This window comes from Myxine glutinosa, unplaced genomic scaffold (genome assembly GCF_964187855.1).
Source record: "Myxine glutinosa unplaced genomic scaffold, kmMyxGlut1.1 SCAFFOLD_2873, whole genome shotgun sequence".
In the NCBI taxonomy this organism is placed as follows: domain Eukaryota; kingdom Metazoa; phylum Chordata; class Myxini; order Myxiniformes; family Myxinidae; genus Myxine; species Myxine glutinosa.
The window spans coordinates 6,543-26,698 of NW_027618967.1; the positions used below are offsets into that span (position 1 = coordinate 6,543).

General features: G+C 48.9%; 1 protein-coding gene across 1 annotated transcript; it reads left to right on the plus strand.

The window, feature by feature from the left end:
* The first annotated feature begins 451 nt into the window (after positions 1-451).
* On the plus strand, positions 452-18,583 carry LOC144889339 (uncharacterized). The gene is made up of 3 exons (XM_078769523.1): positions 452-929; positions 1,256-3,540; positions 18,488-18,583. The coding sequence occupies exons 2-3, from the start codon at positions 1,258-1,260 to the stop codon at positions 18,581-18,583; spliced, it is 2,379 nt and encodes a 792-aa protein (XP_078625649.1). The 5' UTR covers positions 452-929; positions 1,256-1,257.
* The last annotated feature ends 1,573 nt before the right edge of the window (positions 18,584-20,156 follow it).

Consider the following 20,156-nt stretch of genomic DNA (forward strand, 5'->3'; position numbering starts at 1 on the left):
ATCTACGATCTCTAAGATCTCGAGAACCCGTGGACGGATTTGCGAGCGGAAAGTACTGTTCGACTCGGGATGGTCCCAGGAATGTCACGGAGACATAAACATTTAAAAAATTTCGGGTTTTAAAATTAGCGTATTATTAGCACTAGCAGAAGAGAGAGGGATTCGAAGGGAGGGAGCGCAGCGCTTCTAGCGCTTCTGACTACAGCACACCTTAAAATTAAAAAAACTTCGGGTCTACAATCTCTAAGATCTCGAGAACCCGTGGACGGATTTGCGAGCGGAAAGTACTGTTCGACTCGGGATGGTCCAGGAATGTCACGGAGACATAAACATTTATAATCACTTGCTAGCGAATAAATAATAACGCATAAATACCTTTCAGCAGCGCGTAAAATAATCTTTCGTTTCAAGTCACTCTCACAAATAGCTTTCCGGAAATGACGGGTCGAAGTGGTCGAGCTGTTAGCATGACGCCTTATCTTTTCAGAGTCCGGGGTTCGAATCACCCCTCTGACATTTATTTTTCGCTTTTATCACGTCCTTTCCCGCACAATTTTTGGGACAGATCCCGTTGAGTGTTTTATTAAAGTTATTGTTTTGTCATTTTCTTATTGTTTTCATGTTTATTTGGCTTGAAACAAAAAAATTATGCCGCCGTTAGGCGTTATGACATCCGATCATAATGCAGCTAATTAGCTTCTAAAAACCAAGAGTCTGCCGTCTATCTCATATCAAGTTTTAAAGTGTGTCTTACTTTGCATAATTATAGATTCTGCCAATTTCTGGTGTCGACAACCACAGACTAACGTCTACCAGCCCGCATACAACACCACTACCGTCTACCGGACCGCCTGCAACCCCACTACCATTAACCAGCCCGCCGGCAACCCCACTACCGTCTACCAGGCCACCTACAACACCGGTAACAGGTGAGTTAACAATATTAACTTCCAAAATATGTTAAGTGTTCAAGTTTTTGTAAATTTGCATCATTTAACAAGCCGCAATTTTACATTGTCAATTAAACCACCCAACCCCACTACCGTCTACTAGCCCGCCTACCAGTGTTCACAATAATCATAATTTTTAGAATTATGTATCCCGATAACGTCTGCCAGCCCGCATACACTCTCCACTACGCCCAGTTTTGACTTGCGCATTTTTTTTTTTACTACGCCGCTGAACTATTGTTGCTATAATCTCTGCTTAACTTAAGGCAGTTAAATTTAACATTTATGGTTATTGTTCACTTCAGATATGCCAAGAAAGAGGCCAGCTCTCGGACGCAATACGGCTGCCGCCAAAAGATTCCGTGCTGCGCGGGAAGCAGAACAGCCAGAGCAACGGCAAGTACGACTTGATGCAACTCGCCGTCGCAGCGCCGCAGCTCTACAGGCAGAAGAGCCAGAGCAACGGCAAGTACGACTTGATGCAAATCGCCGTCGCCACGCCGCAGCTCTACAGGTAGAAGAGCCAGAGCAACGGCAAGTACGACTTGATGCAAATCGCCGTCGCCACGCCGCAGCTCTACAGGTAGAAGAGCCAGAGCAACGGCAAGTACGACTTGATGCAAATCGCCGTCGCCACGCCGCAGCTCTACAGGTAGAAGAGCCAGAGCAACGGCAAGTACGACTTGATGCAAATCGCCGGAGCAGTGCCGCAGCTCTACAGGCAGAAGAGCCAGAGCAACGGGAAGTACGACTTGAGGCAACTCGCCGTCGCAGTGCCGCTGCTCTACAGGCAGAAGAGCCACAGCCACGCCAAGTACGACTTGATGAAGACCGCCGTCGCCACGCCACAGCTCTACAGGCAGAAGAGACACAGCAACGGCAAGTACGACTGCAAGTTTGCCAACAGCATCGAGCAGAAAGTGTCAACCAGTGGGATAGAGCCGCCTTCAACTACGATGAACTACGGTCAACTACCACGATGGCCATCCAAACGCAAGCAAATAGGCAATACGAGACAGCTGAACAGCAAGTCCAGCGACTGGAGACGAATAACATATCAACTTCACAAGCACGAGCCAGTGAGACCGTCGGGCAACACCGTCACTCCAATAGCATGGCCTTCACCTATGACCGCGGTAACCCAGTGAATTTTGCAAATGTTGGACAAATGAACGACAAGTGCAGGCATTGTGCAGCTATGAAGTTTAATGGAGAGACAAAAGGGGTGTGCTGCAGTGATGGCAAAGTCATCCTTACCCCTTACCCAGCCCTACCACCATTTCTCAATGAGCTCATCTCTGGTACAGATGCCACCAGCAGGCACTTCCTTGCCAACATCAGAAGGTACAATGGATCATTTGCGATGACAAGCTTTGGTCACAAAGACGCAGCAGTCCAGGGTTGGAACCCCAGCTTCCGCATTCAGGGCCAGGCCTTTCATCGCATTGGTTCCTTGCTACCACCTGAGGAGGGTCAGCCTAAGTTCCTACAAGTCTACTTCCTGGACTCTCATGCTGATGAACTGACAGCCAGGAACCACAGCAGCCTTAATCCACATATTCTTAGGAATCTTACCATCTGGTTTCATGACAACAATCACCTGATCCGACAACTCAAGACAGCTCATGATGTTCTTGCTGAGGGAAGCAACAATGAAGAGAGGCAGATCATCATCAGGGAGGACAAGAGGCCACACGGAGAGCATGCCCGTCGCTACAATGCCCAGTCAGCACCAGAAGTGGCCATCCTGATGGACAATGAGCCTACAAATCCCCGAGACATAGTCCTCAGGCTTCGAGATGGTGAACTCAAGAGGATCAGCGAGCTGCATGCATCCTATGATTCACTCCAGTACCCAATCATCTTCCCGTATGGCACAGACGGATACAGTGTGTATCTACAGGCCCGAACTGCTGCAGGACAGGATGGAGGGCGCAAGGTCAGCCAGCTTCAATACTACAGCTACCACCTCATGGTAAGAGAGGGCAACCACCTACTGCAAATGGGACGCCTCTTTCAGCAATTTCTGGTGGACATGTACTGCAAGATAGAAACTGAGAGATTGGGCTGGATCCGTCGTGAGCAGAAGACCTTGCGCGCTGATGACTATGTGAGCCTGCGTGACAGCCTGTTTGCTGGTGATGGAGATCCACACAATGTGGGACAAAGCGTTGTACTCCCAGCAACATACACTGGTGGCCCCCGCTGGATGCATGAAAAACAGAGCGATGCCATGGCCTATGTCCGCCGTTTTGGAAAGCCTGACTTCTTCATAACCATGACCACCAACCCCAAATGGACTGAAATTCAGGAAAACCTGCAGCCAGGACAAGAGGCACAAAACCGCCCTGACATCATAGCTCGGGTCTTTCGTCAAAAGCAAAAGAAGCTCATGGAACTACTCAAACGTGGAGCTTTCAGCAAGATGCAAGCCTTCCTGTACACCATTGAGTACCAGAAGCGTGGTCTCCCTCATGCACATATCCTTCTGTGGCTTGCTCCCGAGAGCAAGGTCAGACCTGATGACATTGACCTGGTGATCAGTGCTGAGATTCCCGACAAGGAGATAGATCCGGAACTGCACAAGATGGTCATCTATATATATAAAGTAGAGTTGGTCCTGATCTATGTATCTATGATCTCTAAGATCTCGAGAACCCGTGGACGGATTTGCGAGCGGAAAGTACTGTTCGACTCGGGATGGTCCAGGAATTGTCACGGAAGACATAAACATTTAAAAATTTTCGGGGTTTTAAAATTAGCGTATTATTAGCACTAGCAGAAGAGAGAGGGATTCGAAGGGAGGGAGCGCAGCGCTTCTAGCGCTTCTGACTACAGCACACCTTAAAATTAAAAAAACTTCGGGTTTTAAAATTAGTGTGTTACGCGTAATTAGCGCTAGCAGAAGAGGGAGGGAATCTAAGGAGGGAGCGCAGTGCTCCCTCCAGCGCTTCTGTTAGCGTAATTAGCGTATTTCGGAACGTTAATTTTTCAACTTCATTATTCGGAATCAGTACGTCCCAGAGAACCTTCGTAACGTTACTTTTTCAACTTCATCCGATTGACATGGGACCAACGGCATGTGACAAAGAGTGAAACATACAGGCTACATTTATTTGACGACAATGAGTTCCGACTTCCGACCTCGGTGGGATGACAGGCTGAGTCAACCCCCCTGGTGTGAAGGGGGAGGAGGAGGGGAGGGGGAAGAGAAGGGGAGGGGAACGAGGGGGAAGGGGATGGGAGGGGGGAGGGGGAGGGGGAGGGGGGAGGGGGAGGGGGAAGGGGGAGGGGGAGGGGGAAGGGGGGAGGGGGAGGGGGAAGGGGGGGAGGGGGGGGGGAGGGGAAAGGGGGGGAGGGGAGGGGAGGGGCCCTTCTTCCCCTGGGCACCCCCGCACCCTTCCCTCCCCCCCTTCCCCTCCCCCTCCCCCCCTTCCCCCTCCCCCCCCATTCCCTCCCCCTCCTCTTCCCCCTCCCCTCCTCCTCCCCCGCTTCCCCTCCCCCCTCCCCCCCGTTCCCCTCCCCTCCTCTTCCCCCTCCCCTCCTCCTCCCACTCCCGTGCAAAGCCGGGTACCTCTGCTAGTATATATATATATATATATATTATATATATATCTATATATATAAAGTAGAGTTGGCCTCTATCTATGATCTCTAAGATCTCGAGAACCCGTGACGGATTTGCGAGCGGAAAGTACTGTTCGACTCGGGATGGTCCCAGGAATGTCACGGAGACATAAACATTTTAAAAAATTTCGGGTTTTAAAATTAGCGTATTATTAGCACTAGCAGAAGAGAGAGGGATTCGAAGGGAGGGAGCGCAGCGCTTCTAGCGCTTCTGACTACAGCACACCTTCTATATATATAAAGTAGAGTTGGTCCTGATCTATGTATCTATGATCTCTAAGATCTCGAGAACCCGTGGACGGATTGCGAGCGGAAAGTACTGTTCGACTCGGGATGGTCCCAGGAATGTCACGGAGACATAAACATTTAAAAAATTTCGGGTTTTAAAATTAGCGTATTATTAGCACTAGCAGAAAGAGAGAGGGATTCGAAGGGAGGGAGCGCAGCGCTTCTAGCGCTTCTGACTACAGCACACCTTCTATATATATAAAGTAGAGTTGGTCCTGATCTATGTATCTATGATCTCTAAGATCTCGAGAACCCGTGGACGGATTTGCGAGCGGAAAGTACTGTTCGACTCGGGATGGTCCCAGGAATGTCACGGAGACATAAACATTTAAAAAATTTCGGGTTTTAAAATTAGCGTATTATTAGCACTAGCAGAAGAGAGAGGGATTCGAAGGGAGGGAGCGCAGCACTTCTAGCGCTTCTGACTACAGCACACCTTAAAATTAAAAAACTTCGGGTTTTAAAATTAGTGTGTTACGCGTAATTAGCGCTAGCAGAAGAGGGAGGGATCTAAGGGAGGAGCGCAGTGCTCCCTCCAGCGCTTCTGTTAGCGTAATTAGCGTATTTCGGAACGTTAATTTTTCAACTTCATTATTCGGAATCAGTACGTCCCAGAGAACCTTCGTAACGTTAATTTTTCAACTTCATCCGATTGACATGGGACCAACGGCATGTGACAAAGAGTGAAACATACAGGCTACATTTATTTGACGACAATGAGTTCCGACTTCCGACCTCGGTGGGATGACAGGCTGAGTCAACCCCCCTGGTGTGAAGGGGAGGAGGAGGGGAGGGGGAAGAGAAGGGGAGGGGAACGAGGGGGAAGGGGATGGGAGGGGGGAGGGGGGAGGGGGAAGGGGGAGGGGGGGTGGGGGAAGGGGGAGGGGGGGAGGGGGAGGGGAGGGGCCCTTCTTCCCCTGGGCACCCCCGCACCCTTCCCTCCCCCCTTCCCCTCCCCCCTCCCCCCCTTCCCCCTCCCCCCCATTCCCCTCCCCTCCTCTTCCCCCTCCCCTCCTCCTCCCCCGCTTCCCCCTCCCCCCTCCCCCCGTTCCCCTCCCCTCCTCTTCCCCCTCCCCTCCTCCTCCCACTCCCGTGCAAAGCGGGTACCTCTGCTAGTATATATATATACACAACACAACAACAACAACAACAACAACATGCATTTTAAAGGCCATTTTCCCTGCTAGAGCAGGGGTTAGCCTGAATGAATGATCGTTTTAAGGCCATTTTCCCAGCTACAGCGGGGGTTAGCCTTGCGGGCCCCAATGACAATCATGGTTCCCTGTTTTTATGGCCGGATGCCCTTCATGGCACCAACCCTTAGTCGCCTCTTACGATGCGCAGGGATACGGTGTACCTATTCTAAACCGGGGTACACACCGGGATCATTCATCCAGCAAGCTGGTACTCAATTTGCCGACCTCGAAGGATGACAGGCTGAGTCACCTCCCTGGTGTTAATTCAGTGATCAACCGGGATTCAAACCCAGGATCCTAGGATCCCAAGCCGGCACCCTAACCGCTAAGCCAACACCAGGCTAAATGCTAATGCAGCAAGGTGTTCTGACAAATACCAGAGGTGTCTCAGGAATGCTTTGACAGCAGTTTCACGGACAACCATATCTGGGTAAGAATCAAGGGTTGAAAGAAGAAGCAAATCAGAGTGTCATATATATATATATATATATATATTGTTGTGGATATGAGGATTGTGTTTTTTTTATTGTCTTATTGTGGACCCTCCTGCCTCCAGTCTGTGTATAATGGTCAAAGGTCGTTCCGTAGTTATTTCATAAACAATCACGTCAGCCAATCATAGATTTCCTCCTTATTGGTAGTTATTTCCTTATTCTGTGTATTAGGCTAAGGATTTGTCTTCCATTAATTGACACTCCATTGCACCGAATTCAAATAGATAGATCCCCTTTCATTTTCAATTCATAAAGCCGCAATTGCCAACTGCATTCACCGCGACTCCATTAGCCATGAGGTAGGCTCGGAGAAGAAGGGGGAGGAGCTGCCGAATCCTGGGCATGCCGCCCATCGTCATCAAGGGTGGAGCCAGAGGGCCCGTGCCGACCAATCAGGGCCGAGGTGAGCTCACCGATGGGCGTGTTCTAGCGGCCAGCGGCTTGATCGCCCGCGGCGTTATAAAAAGCGCACGCGGAAGCCTTTGATAGGAGTGATGAGAAGGAAGCCTCTGAGAGAAGTGATGAGAAGGAAGCCTCGGAGAGAAGTGCGCAGGAGTGATGAGAAGGAAGCCTCTGAGAGAAGTGCGCAGGAGTGATGAGAAGGAAGCCTCTGAGAGAAGTGCGCAGGAGTGATGAGGAGGCCAAGAGAGAAGTGCGCGAGAGAGATGAGTTTCTGAGTCCCCCAGAGAGTTGCGCCAGAGACGGCAGAAGAGGCCAGACTGATTAAAAAGGGAGTCCTGAGAAAGCACACGACGTCCCCACGGCAGCAGTTTGAACCACAGGAGCTTGAACCACAGCAGCTTTGAACCATCGCAGCTTTGACCGCCGCAGCTTGAGCGTTGACGGCAGGTTGCTGTTGAGGAAGGGCAGCGGCTGCTACCCCCCGGCCCGGCCGTCCTCTGGTCCGAGCTGAACCTTCCTCCCGGTCCAGCCATTCACTCCTGCCTCCATTCCCCATTCGTGTGAGTCTGTCTTTTGTTTGTTCTGTCCTGGGTTAAGTAAGACTGAATAGGTAAGCTAAGTTTTCACTGTGTCCTTCTGGTCCGTCCCTCTTTCTGTCTTTATTTTGTTATCCTTCCTTCTTCCTTGGTTTCTTTCAATCCTGTAAATAGTAATAAATAATAATCGTATTTCAAACCTTTTTTGTCTCCTTCTTCTTCTTCTTCACATCCGCGTCGTCTTTGTCTTTTCCCAATTGAACATCTGTGGCACGATTTGGCCAACGTTCAGAATCCGGTCTTAGTCATTGTTAACGGTTCGGGCCGCGGCGCCATCCGCTCGGCAAATCCAGTAACATCTTATCCGCGGTCCGTAACAATATATACATATATATATACATATATATATACATATATATATACATATATATATATACATATATATATACATATATATATATATACATATATATATATATACATATATATATATATACATATATATATATATACATATATATACATATACATATATATATATATACATATATATACATATATATATATATACATATATATACATATATATATATATACATATATATATATATACATATATATATATATACATATATATATATATACATATACATATATACATATACATATATACATATATATATATATACATATACATATTGTTGCGAATATGGAATTTGGCCTCCATATCCGCTTGTAAATATTCCCCTATTTTCTCCGATACTCCCCAACTCTCCCTTACCCCATTCCCTAGTCCCATTGTCTGTAAACAACACCCATTAGAGCCGATCTTCCCCTTCATCCCCCCATTAAATGTCGTGCCCAGGTCCCCCGCACCACACGTAGACAATTATAGGACATCTTGCTAGTTATTCTTAATCTATGTCAGTTAAGGACTTGTTTCCATTAATTATGACTCTTCGTTGCACCAGAATGTGATTATATGGCACCTGTTAGGAAGTTTAGGACCTCCCCATACCTCTCCGCATCTCTTCCCCATGAAGAAGCGCCAACTACAACAACAACAACAAAAGAGGGGGGCGGCGCGGTGACGGCATGGGGAGTGGGCGTCCTCCTTCCGGCTCGGTTAGCCACCATTGACCACGCGCTCCACGGGGTTACCACGAAGGGGCTCCCTGTCGGCCCCTCGTCAAGGGCGGAGCCGGTAACCCCCGCACCCAATGAGAAGCCATGGGCCGATGCCATCTGGGGCGGCGCTAACGAGCCGAGGGCGTGTCACTCCCCGCCGGAGATATACGCGGCCCCGCGCCGGACGTGAAGGGAGATGCGCCCCGAGCTTGGAAGGAAAAGACGCCACCCTCCCGAGCGCTGAGCGACCTCCCCAGCTTGAGACCAAAGTCGCGACCCACAAGCGCTGTGATACCTTCACGCATCTCTGGACACCACCGTACGTGATTCTGTCCCTGAGCCAGGTGCACCTGAGCCATCGCGACCTGCCTCCCCTTTTCATCAACCCCCGTGTGAGTCAGCATTTTGTCCCGTGTGTCTGTCGTCTGTCCGGGGATAATATAAGAGTGTGTCTAAGTGCCTGTCTTCCTGTAATATACCTCTAGCCCCTGTAATCTAACCTTTTTCCGTACGAATATACTTGAGAATCGAAACCCTGGTGTCGTATTGTGTCATTATAACCCAGCCGGGTGTCTTCTCTTTCCTATTGAGCCAGCGTAGCGCGATTAGTCAACATTCGGGCACAATCGGGTAACTTGTACGGATACGGCGGCCATCCCGCTCGGCCCACCATACCATCAAAGTCGTATCTGTAACAATTGGTGTCGGGAGTGAGATTCGAGGCCCGACCAAATTTTGAAAAAAAAAAACGAATAGAGGAAAAAAAAAATTTGGTCAAAATTTGGAGCGGCCGAAATTTGTTTTGTTTTACGAAACTCGAATTTTGCAAGTCGCGCTATGGCGGATCAAGACGGCTGGGGTCCGGTAGGGGAGAGTGAGGTAGGGTCGATCCAGGACCAAAATGAGGGACAGGAGGAGAGCGAAGCAGTGAGGGCGGCAGGTTCGCAAAATAGCGCCGTCACGCACGAAGAAGCGGGGCGCGCAAAATGGCGCCTCGCTGATCACCGCGCCAGCGACCGTGGCAGCGCCCCCAGTGGATTTGAACTTGTTTTTCATACAAATGAAGGCCCTTATGGCCCAGAATAGCGAAGAAATGGAAAGCAGAATGATGGGGGTAATGGGGAACCGAATGGATGCTCAGAGTGAGCGATTGGAGGGCCAATTAGGGGTAATGGGAAACCAAATGGGGGTAATGGGAAACGAAATGGGGGTAATGAGGGACGAAGCGAGGGCTCGGAGTGAGCAATTGGGGGTAATGAGGGACGAAGCGAGGGGTACTGGTGAGAAGGTAGACAAAAATTTTGAGGGGTTAGACAACGGGATAAAAGAAGTAAAACATGGGTTAACGGGGGTAGAAAACAGAATGGCCGCTCAAGAGAATCAAATGGAAGGGATGCAAAAAGGGTTAGAGGGGTTAGAAAACAGTATGGAAGGCAAATTGAGGGACATGAGGGACCAAGCGGAAAGGGAAGTTAAACAAATGGAGCAGCAGATAGAGGGGGTCAGAATGGGGGTAGAAACCAAACTGGATGCTCACAGGGAGGAAATGGAGCAGATGAGGGTGGCATCTGGGCAGGAGATGCAAGTGATGGGAGAGGAGATTAGAAGAGGTGTGAGTGAGGAGGTCGGAGGAGTGCGCGAGGAGGTGAGGCACTGTGAGGAGCACATGGAAAAGGAGGTGAGAAAGGGGACTGTAAAGTTACAAGGGGGCATAGAGGACCTGACGCAGGAGGTGGAGCAGCTGACGGTGGGACAAACGGAGTTAGTGGAGCAGGTTCAAAGGAACACTGCGGTATTAGGGGGGTTAAAAGCGACACAAAACGACATAAAAAATGACTTGATAGCGACAAAGAGGGAATGTCAGATGGTACGTGAGGGACTGACAACGAGGCTGGACGAGGTGATAGAGGTTATGGAGACGAAGGACCGGCAGGTGAGGACGCACATGGAAACGGTCAAGGTAGCCTTGGAGGACGAGCTGGAGGAGACGTACCGGGGAATAAAAGAGGTGAAGCACAAATTAGAAGAAGTGGAAGAAGGGATGAGCGAAATTAAGAAGCGACGGAGAGGGGATAAGAAGGAGATAAAGGAGGAGATAAAAGAATTGGTCCAAAGTCTGTGTTTGGATCGTGATGATGTGCTCATTAACCGGATGAGGGATTCGCAGGTGATGGAGGAGAAGCGAAGAGGAAGAGGACCCGGTGTAAGTGGTGACCAATATGGTCGTGCGTATGATGCGCCAGGGGATTTAATAAGCTTGGGGGTCGAGATGGACCCGGGTGTTCGTGAAAGGCCGTTGGTGAGGTGTGTGACAGGTCTGGTGTGCGAAAGAGGAGGTGTGCGAGAAAGTCCGACTCTGGGGTGTGTGAGGAAAAAGTGTGTGCCAAGGAGTGAGTGTGCTGGCGAGAGTGAGTCGGTCGTAGCGTGTGTGCGAGGGAGCACATGGAAGCGCGGTGTGGTAAGTGTTACAGAGGGTGTGACGGGAGAGTGTGCGCAAGGGTGTGCGCGAGAGAGGTGTGTAACGGACAGGTGCATGAGGAAAGAGTGCGCTGTCAAAGGCAAGGAAGAATGCACACTTGTGGTGAGTGTTACAGAGGGTGTGACGGGAGAGTGTGCGCAAGGGTGTGCGCGAGAGAGGTGTGTAACGGACAGGTGCATGAGGAAAGAGTGCGCTGTCAAAGGCAAGGAAGAATGCACACCTGTGGTGAGTGTTACAGAGGGTGTGACGGGAGAGTGTGCGCAAGGGTGTGCGCGAGAGAGGTGTGTAACGGACAGGTGCATGAGGAAAGAGTGCGCTGTCAAAGGCAAGGAAGAATGCACACCTGTGGTGAGTGTTACAGAGGGTGTGACGGGAGAGTGTGCGCGAGAAAGGTGTGTGACGGACAGGTGCACGAGGAAAGAGTGCGCTGTCAAGAGTAAGGGTGAGTGCGCTGTCAGGAATGGAGGTGAAAGTAGTGAGAGTGACATGGAGCGTGAGTTAGTTGTGACAGGTGAGCGAGGATGTACACCTGGGATGGAAGGATGCTCACCTGGAATGGCAGAGCGTGAGTGGGAATGCACGCTGGAGTTGGTGATGAGGCACGTGGTTGGGTGTGCGAATGAGAGCACACCTGTGATTGTCACAGAGGAGGTGACCGAGGAGGGGGCGCGAAGAAGTGTGTTGGTGAGGTGTGCTACCAACGAATGTGTGCCAAAGTGTTCGGTGGTCAGGTGTGTGACCAAGGCTGTGAGTGGAATGGGTGTACCTGGGTGTGTAAGGAAAGGTACGAGGAGCATGGGCACAGCTGGATGTGTGAGCAAGGAACGGGCTGCGGGGTGTAAGCGTCCAGGTGAAGCATCGACGTTAGACGGGATAGAGTTTAGAACGACTTGTAGCCGAATCAGGCCCTCGGTGCGTGCCGGGCTTCGCGTGCCGCGAGAACCAGCGGGGATCCGAGCCACGGCGGGTTCGAAAGGACCGCCGTGCGCGACCCACGCTGGGCCTCGCTTTGAACGGCCGCGTCCGTGCTCCAATAGGCGGAGCTGGCAGCCCGATAGAAAGGGTCGTCATGGCGACCACTTTTTGGTGAGACGTGCCGGCAGGTCGAGATCGGGACATTGGATGGCTCCACGCCGAGGTGATGCGTGGGATCTCGGCCCGGGTAAGCCCCCGTCCCTGCACCGAGTGCCGGACGCATCCAGCCGCCGGCACAAAACAACCAGCATCCATTGCTTGGCTTTACGAAGCCGGGCTTTGGACAGGGATTGGCGCACCGAGAGGACCTAATAAGTAGACGGGTGATGGTGATAGTGATAGTAGTGATTTGATACAAAATTTAGAAAAGTGAATAGAATTGGCAGTAAATGGAAAATTTTTGAATTGGTTGGAAATCTGGACGAACAAAATTGATAGTGAGAGACCCCCGATGTGGTGGGATGGCAAATCCACCATCCTTCCCATGTGGGGGGGGCAAAGGAGCAATAGCTTATGGGGTGTATGGCAGTGAAAACTAGCCCGGGTGGGTTAGGATATGGTGTGTAGGGATCTAGCGAAGATGACCTTAGGTAACGTTAAGGTTAGTTAGTGACTGATACCTGTAGTGGGGACGCAGGCAGATTAGTGTGGATTATAATGACGAGGGAGCGCAATAGTTTAAAGGGACGACTGGGAAGCGCAAGTTTCAGAAGGGAGTAGTTAGCTGAGATGATGCCGTGTTTGTGAGAATTGAACAGGTGTGATTGCACAGGGGTGCAACTGGACAGGTGTGTGGAGCAGTGTATGAGTAGTGAGTGTGTGGATCAGCGCGAATGCGCTTGGGGAGAGAAGGGTGCAGGTGGCACCAGGTGTGAGAGCACAGGTGTGCAGGTACCGGTGTGTGGAGAGAGTTGGAGTGAGTGGTACGGAGTGGTGTGCATGGTGCGAAGGTGTGGATGGGGGAAGAGTGGACCCCTTTCACGAGCACCCGGGGCGGGTAGTGTAAGTGTTAGGTAGAGGGTGCAGGTAAATTGTGGTTGGATATTGGCATTTGTGGTGCGGTTGCAGAATGGTGTTGTGAATGGGTGCATTAGTGTTGTGGAAATGGCTGGGCGTGTAGCCTGTTAGTGTGTGTAGTTGGTTGGGCACTCCACCACTGTGAGGATGTCGGCCAGGTGAGGCCGCAGGTGGGCTCTGGGAGCCGGTAGTTGTGAGTGGGTGCCTGAGGATCCCGGGTGTGGATCGGGCAGCCCAGTGCCAGAGAGGGCACGGAGTGGGGAGAGAGCCAGAGGGCCTTCCCCAGGTAGTTAGGTTAGGGTGAGGAGCAGGTAAGCTCGGAGGCAACTGCAGTGGTGGAGGTGTGCAGGTGGGTAGACCCACTGGGAGAGGTACACGCCGCAGCCCAGAAATTGTGCGAGGGCACCGGGAGATGAATCGGGGGAGTGAGACCCCAAATTGAAGAGCACCACAGTTTGGCCAATGGGAATTGGTTTTTAGAACCCATAGTGTAAGAGGGCCAATGGTTTGGCCGGAGAAAGCCCCCGGGTAGTGTAAAGTTGTTAAAGTCATTTAGGAGATAGTTAGGATTGATGAACCTGTCGCACCATACGCAGCCACTTGCCTGTGGTGATGATGATGACTCCACACCTGTGTTTTCTTTGTTTGTTGCAGGAAATGAGATTGCTGTGAGGATTTGTGAGACGCATCACGACGTGGATGAGACATTGGGGTGATTCCATCTCTCCCTCCCTAGGTGGGACTGATGATGAATTGGTGATGGCAAATTTTGATGTTCAGTTGGAGATGGCAAATTTTGATGAGAGTTGAAAATGGCAAATTTGATTGGTTAGGAGGGAGAGAAGACGAATTTGGTATATGGGAGGAACGGGGAAGACAGTAGGGATGTTTGTTGATTTGTAAAGTAGATGTTTATGAGTAGTGTAGTGTTGTGTGGATGCAGTAAGGGGTAAGGGAGGGGCCATGTAGGTTACCTGGTGGGGGGGGGGCGTACGATAGGAACGTACCTGTCTCACCTGGTTCCCATGTGCCCCCAGTGTGCATTACCTTACATTGCGTGCACTTTTGCGCCCTTACCACCTTACTCACTTGTCTGCTTCTTTTGTCTCCCACCTCCGAGGATCTGGCTTTGGGGTAGAGAGAGAGGAGAGAGAGGTGCTGGCTGCGCAGTTGTGGGCCTGCACTTTCGCTGTTCGCTGCCTGGATCGGTACACCATATGGACCGCAATGTTTGTGGCCACCCACAATGGACCGCAGTTCGTTTGCGGCCAAGCACCACCCGGGGATGGACCTATGGATCAACGTGGCACCTATGCCATACAGGTGAACCACTAATAGTTAACACCACCAAGTGCACCACAAGAAGAGCAAGAGACACCTGCAGGGTTAGGGGTTGTTGAAGTTATTTTGATTCCAATGAACAATGGTGACTGCACCGATTGGTGGTGGGGTGGTGCTGTTGATGCTCGGGAAAGGGTGCTCTGCACGTTATTAAAGGCCGTCGGCCACAGAGCACTCGTGGGTTGGTGTATCGATGTTGGCAAGCGCGCTCTCTCTATGCATAACATCTGCATGTGTTCCTCCAAAAACAGGTCCTGGATCGTAGTGTAAATAGCAGCGTAGTCTTGTAAATAATGCTCCCTACCGGCTGTATGTTTAGTTTGAGAATTCTTTCCGGATTCGGTTATCCTGTGGGTGTGTTTCTGTGAGGAGAAGGGTGCAACGTCGCAGGGGGACATATTTACTCATTTGTGAATATCTGTAAAACTGTCGCACTCAGGGTAGAGTTAATAGTAGAGGGAACTACATTGCGTGCCACACTAAAGTAGGTAAAAATTTATCGGGTCGGGACGCCCCGAGGGTAGAGAAGGGTGCAATGTTGCGAATATGGAATTTGGCCTCCATATCCGCTTGTAAATATTCCCCTATTTTCTCCGATACTCCCCAACTCTCCCTTACCCCATTCCCTAGTCCCATTGTCTGTAAACAACACCCATTAGAGCCGATCTTCCCCTTCATCCCCCCATTAAATGTCGTGCCCAGGTCCCCCGCACCACACGTAGACAATTATAGGACATCTTGCTAGTTATTCTTAATCTATGTCAGTTAAGGACTTGTTTCCATTAATTATGACTCTTCGTTGCACCAGAATGTGATTATATGGCACCTGTTAGGAAGTTTAGGACCTCCCCATACCTCTCCGCATCTCTTCCCCATGAAGAAGCGCCAACTACAACAACAACAACAAAAGAGGGGGGCGGCGCGGTGACGGCATGGGGAGTGGGCGTCCTCCTTCCGGCTCGGTTAGCCACCATTGACCACGCGCTCCACGGGGTTACCACGAAGGGGCTCCCTGTCGGCCCCTCGTCAAGGGCGGAGCCGGTAACCCCCGCACCCAATGAGAAGCCATGGGCCGATGCCATCTGGGGCGGCGCTAACGAGCCGAGGGCGTGTCACTCCCCGCCGGAGATATACGCGGCCCCGCGCCGGACGTGAAGGGAGATGCGCCCCGAGCTTGGAAGGAAAAGACGCCACCCTCCCGAGCGCTGAGCGACCTCCCCAGCTTGAGACCAAAGTCGCGACCCACAAGCGCTGTGATACCTTCACGCATCTCTGGACACCACCGTACGTGATTCTGTCCCTGAGCCAGGTGCACCTGAGCCATCGCGACCTGCCTCCCCTTTTCATCAACCCCCGTGTGAGTCAGCATTTTGTCCCGTGTGTCTGTCGTCTGTCCGGGGATAATATAAGAGTGTGTCTAAGTGCCTGTCTTCCTGTAATATACCTCTAGCCCCTGTAATCTAACCTTTTTCCGTACGAATATACTTGAGAATCGAAACCCTGGTGTCGTATTGTGTCATTATAACCCAGCCGGGTGTCTTCTCTTTCCTATTGAGCCAGCGTAGCGCGATTAGTCAACATTCGGGCACAATCGGGTAACTTGTACGGATACGGCGGCCATCCCGCTCGGCCCACCATACCATCAAAGTCGTATCTGTAACAATATATACATATACATATATACATATACATATATACATATATACATATATACATATACACATATATACATATACATATATACATATATACATATACATATACATATATACATATATACATATATACATATATACATATATACATATATACATATATACATATATACATATATATATATATATATATATATATATATATATATATATATATATATATATATATATATATATATATATTGTGGATATGAGAATGGTGTTTTTTTTTTTGTTGTGTAAATTGATGTAAAAATATCGCCCTCCTTGCTCCAGTTATGTATAAAGGTCAAAGTGCGTCCCGTAATTAGTTCATAAGCACTCACGTTAGCCAATCATAGATTTCCCCCCTTGTTGACAGTTATTTCCTTATTCTGTGTATTAGGCTAAGGATTTGTCTTCCATTAATTTGACACTCCATTGCACTGCATTAAATAAAGTAGATCCCTCCGACATGGCATCTTCAAAGTGCCAGGTTTGCTGCAATTGCCAACTGAATTTGGGCGGTTTTCTTCATTCGCCATTGCTGCCCTTTGGCTGGGGCTAGCTCGAATCGCCCCAAAACCACCATTGGCCACGAGGTAAGGTCGGGGAAGAAGGGCGTGTCTCCACCTCGTCATAGAGGGGGAGGAGTGAACCAGTCCTTGCCGACCAACCCAGAACGAGGGGTTGGCTTCAGAGGGCGGAGAGAGAACGTTTGGGGGAGGTTCGCAAAAGGGTCAAGGGTGGGGCTTATATAACCCGAGGAAGACGCCCCCAGAAGAGTCAAGGAGGGGAGGAGATCAGGTGACAGACAAGCCTGAAGGGAGTCCTGCGAGTTTGTGAGAGAGGGAGAGAGAACCCGTCACGCCAGACCCCCCACCAGCAGCGTTGGCTCCACCAGGCAGCTCCGACCCGTTACCCCACGCACACCACAGGATCGGTGGCATCGGCGGCCGTCGAGGTCCAGCCCGACGTTCCGTGCGGGATCAAGCTCCAGCCAGCTCCGTGCCTTCCTCCCCCTCCAGCCACCCACCTCCTGTCATTCCTGCCTGCAAATTCCCCATTCGTGTGAGTCCGTCTTTTGTTTGTTCTGTCCAGGGTATAAGTTAAGCCTGTTTAGATAAGCTAGCAATTTTCACTGTGTCTCCTTGATTTCTTCTGTAAATTATTTTATTATCCTTCCTTCTCCTTGGTTACTTTTGGTTGTAAATAGCAAATAAATTATATTCGTATTCCCTACTTCTGTCTTCCTCTTCTTCACATCCGTGTCGCCTTTGTCTTTTCCCCATTGAATATCTGTGGCACAATTTGGCCCACGTTTAAGGGATCGGGTCTAGTCATTGTAAAAACGGTGCGGGCAGCGGCGCCATCCGCTCGGCAAATTAACATCTTATCCGCGGTCCGTAACAATATATATATGCGATATATGCAAAATGCGATAAATCCACAGGATGTTATTTTGAGAAAACTTTACATTTTTTATAAAGAATAGACGGAGAGGAAAATACCAAAATTAAAACCTCAAAATGTTTTATTGAATGTAATTATTTTATAAAATGTGTTGACACAAAATCATGGTTTTTCACTCTTTTGAACAAAAAGTGTAATTAGACGGATTTTTGACAAAAAGCAATATATCCACCGGTTATGTTTGGGTAATGTGGTATATGTGGATACATCATTGAAAGATTACAAAATTAGTTCTGTTCTAGGTGAGTATTGTATTAAACTCGGAACTTAGATGAAACTCGGAAGCAAAAAGTTGGGACTTAGATGAAAAGCAGGAATTCTGATTTGCAGGTAAGTATTGATTAAAACTCAGACTTAGATAAAAAGCAAAAGCCTTTGAAACTTAGCCCAAATTTTGTAGATCATCTATGGAAATCTCCACACTGTTTATACCCTGATATTATATGAAAAATAATACCAGATTGTTTAAACTTCCTGTAGAATTTTTCTGTAGAACATTCAAATGATAAAGAACAAAGGCCTTTGAAATTTGGCCAGAACTTTTCACACCTTGTAGGTCATCTCTAGACGACAGTATTTATGCCCTGATATTGTATGAAATAATACAGGATTGTACAATGCGCATACAGAGTAAAACAACACAGTATCAAAAGCGACATAGAGGCGATTGTTCATGGTTGTGGCAGCAAAAGGCACATTCCTGCGCTGACTCATCAATCCATGTCACTTTCCTGAGCATCATTATTATTGATATCTGAGAGTGCATTGTCATAGAACTGTATTATATCGTCCGCAGCCCCCATTTCTCTCAACAGGTTTTCAACATCCTGCTTTTTTGCGGCTTTGACAGAGGAAACCATCGCAAGAGATGCTGGTTTGAAGTTCCCCCAGTTTTTGCCTCGTTTTAGGACGCTGTGATAACAGTACTCTGTGGCATAAGTCGACTAAAACCCAACCTGCTCGCCGGTAAGGGAAAGCATGCGGGCATCGCTCAGTTTGAATGACTTCTGTGACTTCAAAAAAGCATGCGTCTCGGACTTCAAATCAAACGCATGCCAGTCTTCTCCATAGACCATGAAGGTTCCCATGCTTCTTCATAAAGGAATAATACTCCTCAGGAAGCATGATTGTGTCGTGTTTTCGAATCATTTGCTCAATACGACCAAAGACACGATCTGCCGGAAGGAAACTGTGCCCTCTGATTGGAAATGTGTACGGAACATCCAAATTGGGAAACGCAGTTTTCCGTAGAACACTCAACATTGAAAGGACAATCATGTTTTTGTTCTGTCCATAGCACGAGTCACTGAACAACTGCAGTTTTTTTGAAGACCGAATTTTGCCATTCAGATGAACCCTGAAACAGTTATCAAGTGCTGAGGCTATCATATTGGAGTCCTTTTTATTTTGGTGCTCCATCCACACATATAGGTAAACATCATCTTTGTTCTGAGGGCTGTCTTTCCCATGATGAACAACTACCCCAAACAGGTAGAGGTACAACTGACGCGAATAGTAGGCCTGACTTATGGGGGTTCAAGGCAAAACCATATTTTGCATCATATCAAAACAGACTGTGGTGGAATCCTCCTGAATTCTACCAAGTAAATCGTAAAAAAAACCCTGGCTCGTCTTCTGTGTAAAATAAACATAGCTGCCTTGGTCTTCTTTTCATCAATAGTGAAATGAGGATCATTTACTGACAGCTTGTAATTAGCGCACGTTGCACAAGCATCTGTTGCCGGATGGCCGAATGGAGGGCGCTGATTGGCTGAGCGGATATATCGCGTTTTGTGTAAAAAGGGGAAGGGCGCATATCGCGGCATGAAAAGAAAGCGGATATTCAAAGAGCTTAAACTGAAGGAAATATCGCGTGTTGCTAAAAACTAGACTGATGACAGCGTCCGGCTATGCATTGACAATATAAGGGTGGTGCCAACTCCAAAATGTTGGATATGGCGTTTAGCGATGAAACTCTTTATATATATACTGTGTGTATGTATATATATATATATATATACATACACACAGTATATACACCAGGTGGTCCAGAAACCCTGGGCACATTTTGAAGAACGATACCTGCAACAAACAACTAAGTTTATTGTTGTTCTTTGGTGCAAAACAACACATGATTACTTGTAAATGGATGCGACTGCTTCAACACACACATGCATCACGTGATATGCAACAGGGTGAAGTGGATCATGTGATATGGATCGGGGTGAGCTTCACTCACTGTGCTGCACGCGTTTGTCTTTGCAGTCATTCAGTTCATTGTGAATTAGACGCCCTCATGTGACGGAGGATATCATGAGACAGAAAATTTGCACTGTACGCTTGTATTCTGCATCTGGAAATTCGACTGAAGTTCACAGACAACTTGTTAAAGAATGGGGTGCCAACGCAATTGACAAAAGAACCATCGGCAGAATAAACAAGCAGTTTGATGAAACCGGCAGCATTCTTCCAAAACAGTCACCAAGTAGGCCTCGTACTGTTCAAACGGAGGAAAGCAGAGCGGTCATTCAACAACAACTCGACAGTAACACAGCATTATCAACTCGTCATTTATCA

Bases quoted from the DNA above. Each gene is read 5' to 3' on its own strand.
- LOC144889339 (XM_078769523.1), top strand. From the start codon at position 1,258: ATGCCAAGAAAGAGGCCAGCTCTCGGACGCAATACGGCTGCCGCCAAA. The intron at 3,541-18,487 runs GTCATCTATATA...GCCTCGTTTTAG, and splicing joins ATCCGGAACTGCACAAGATG to GACGCTGTGATAACAGTACT.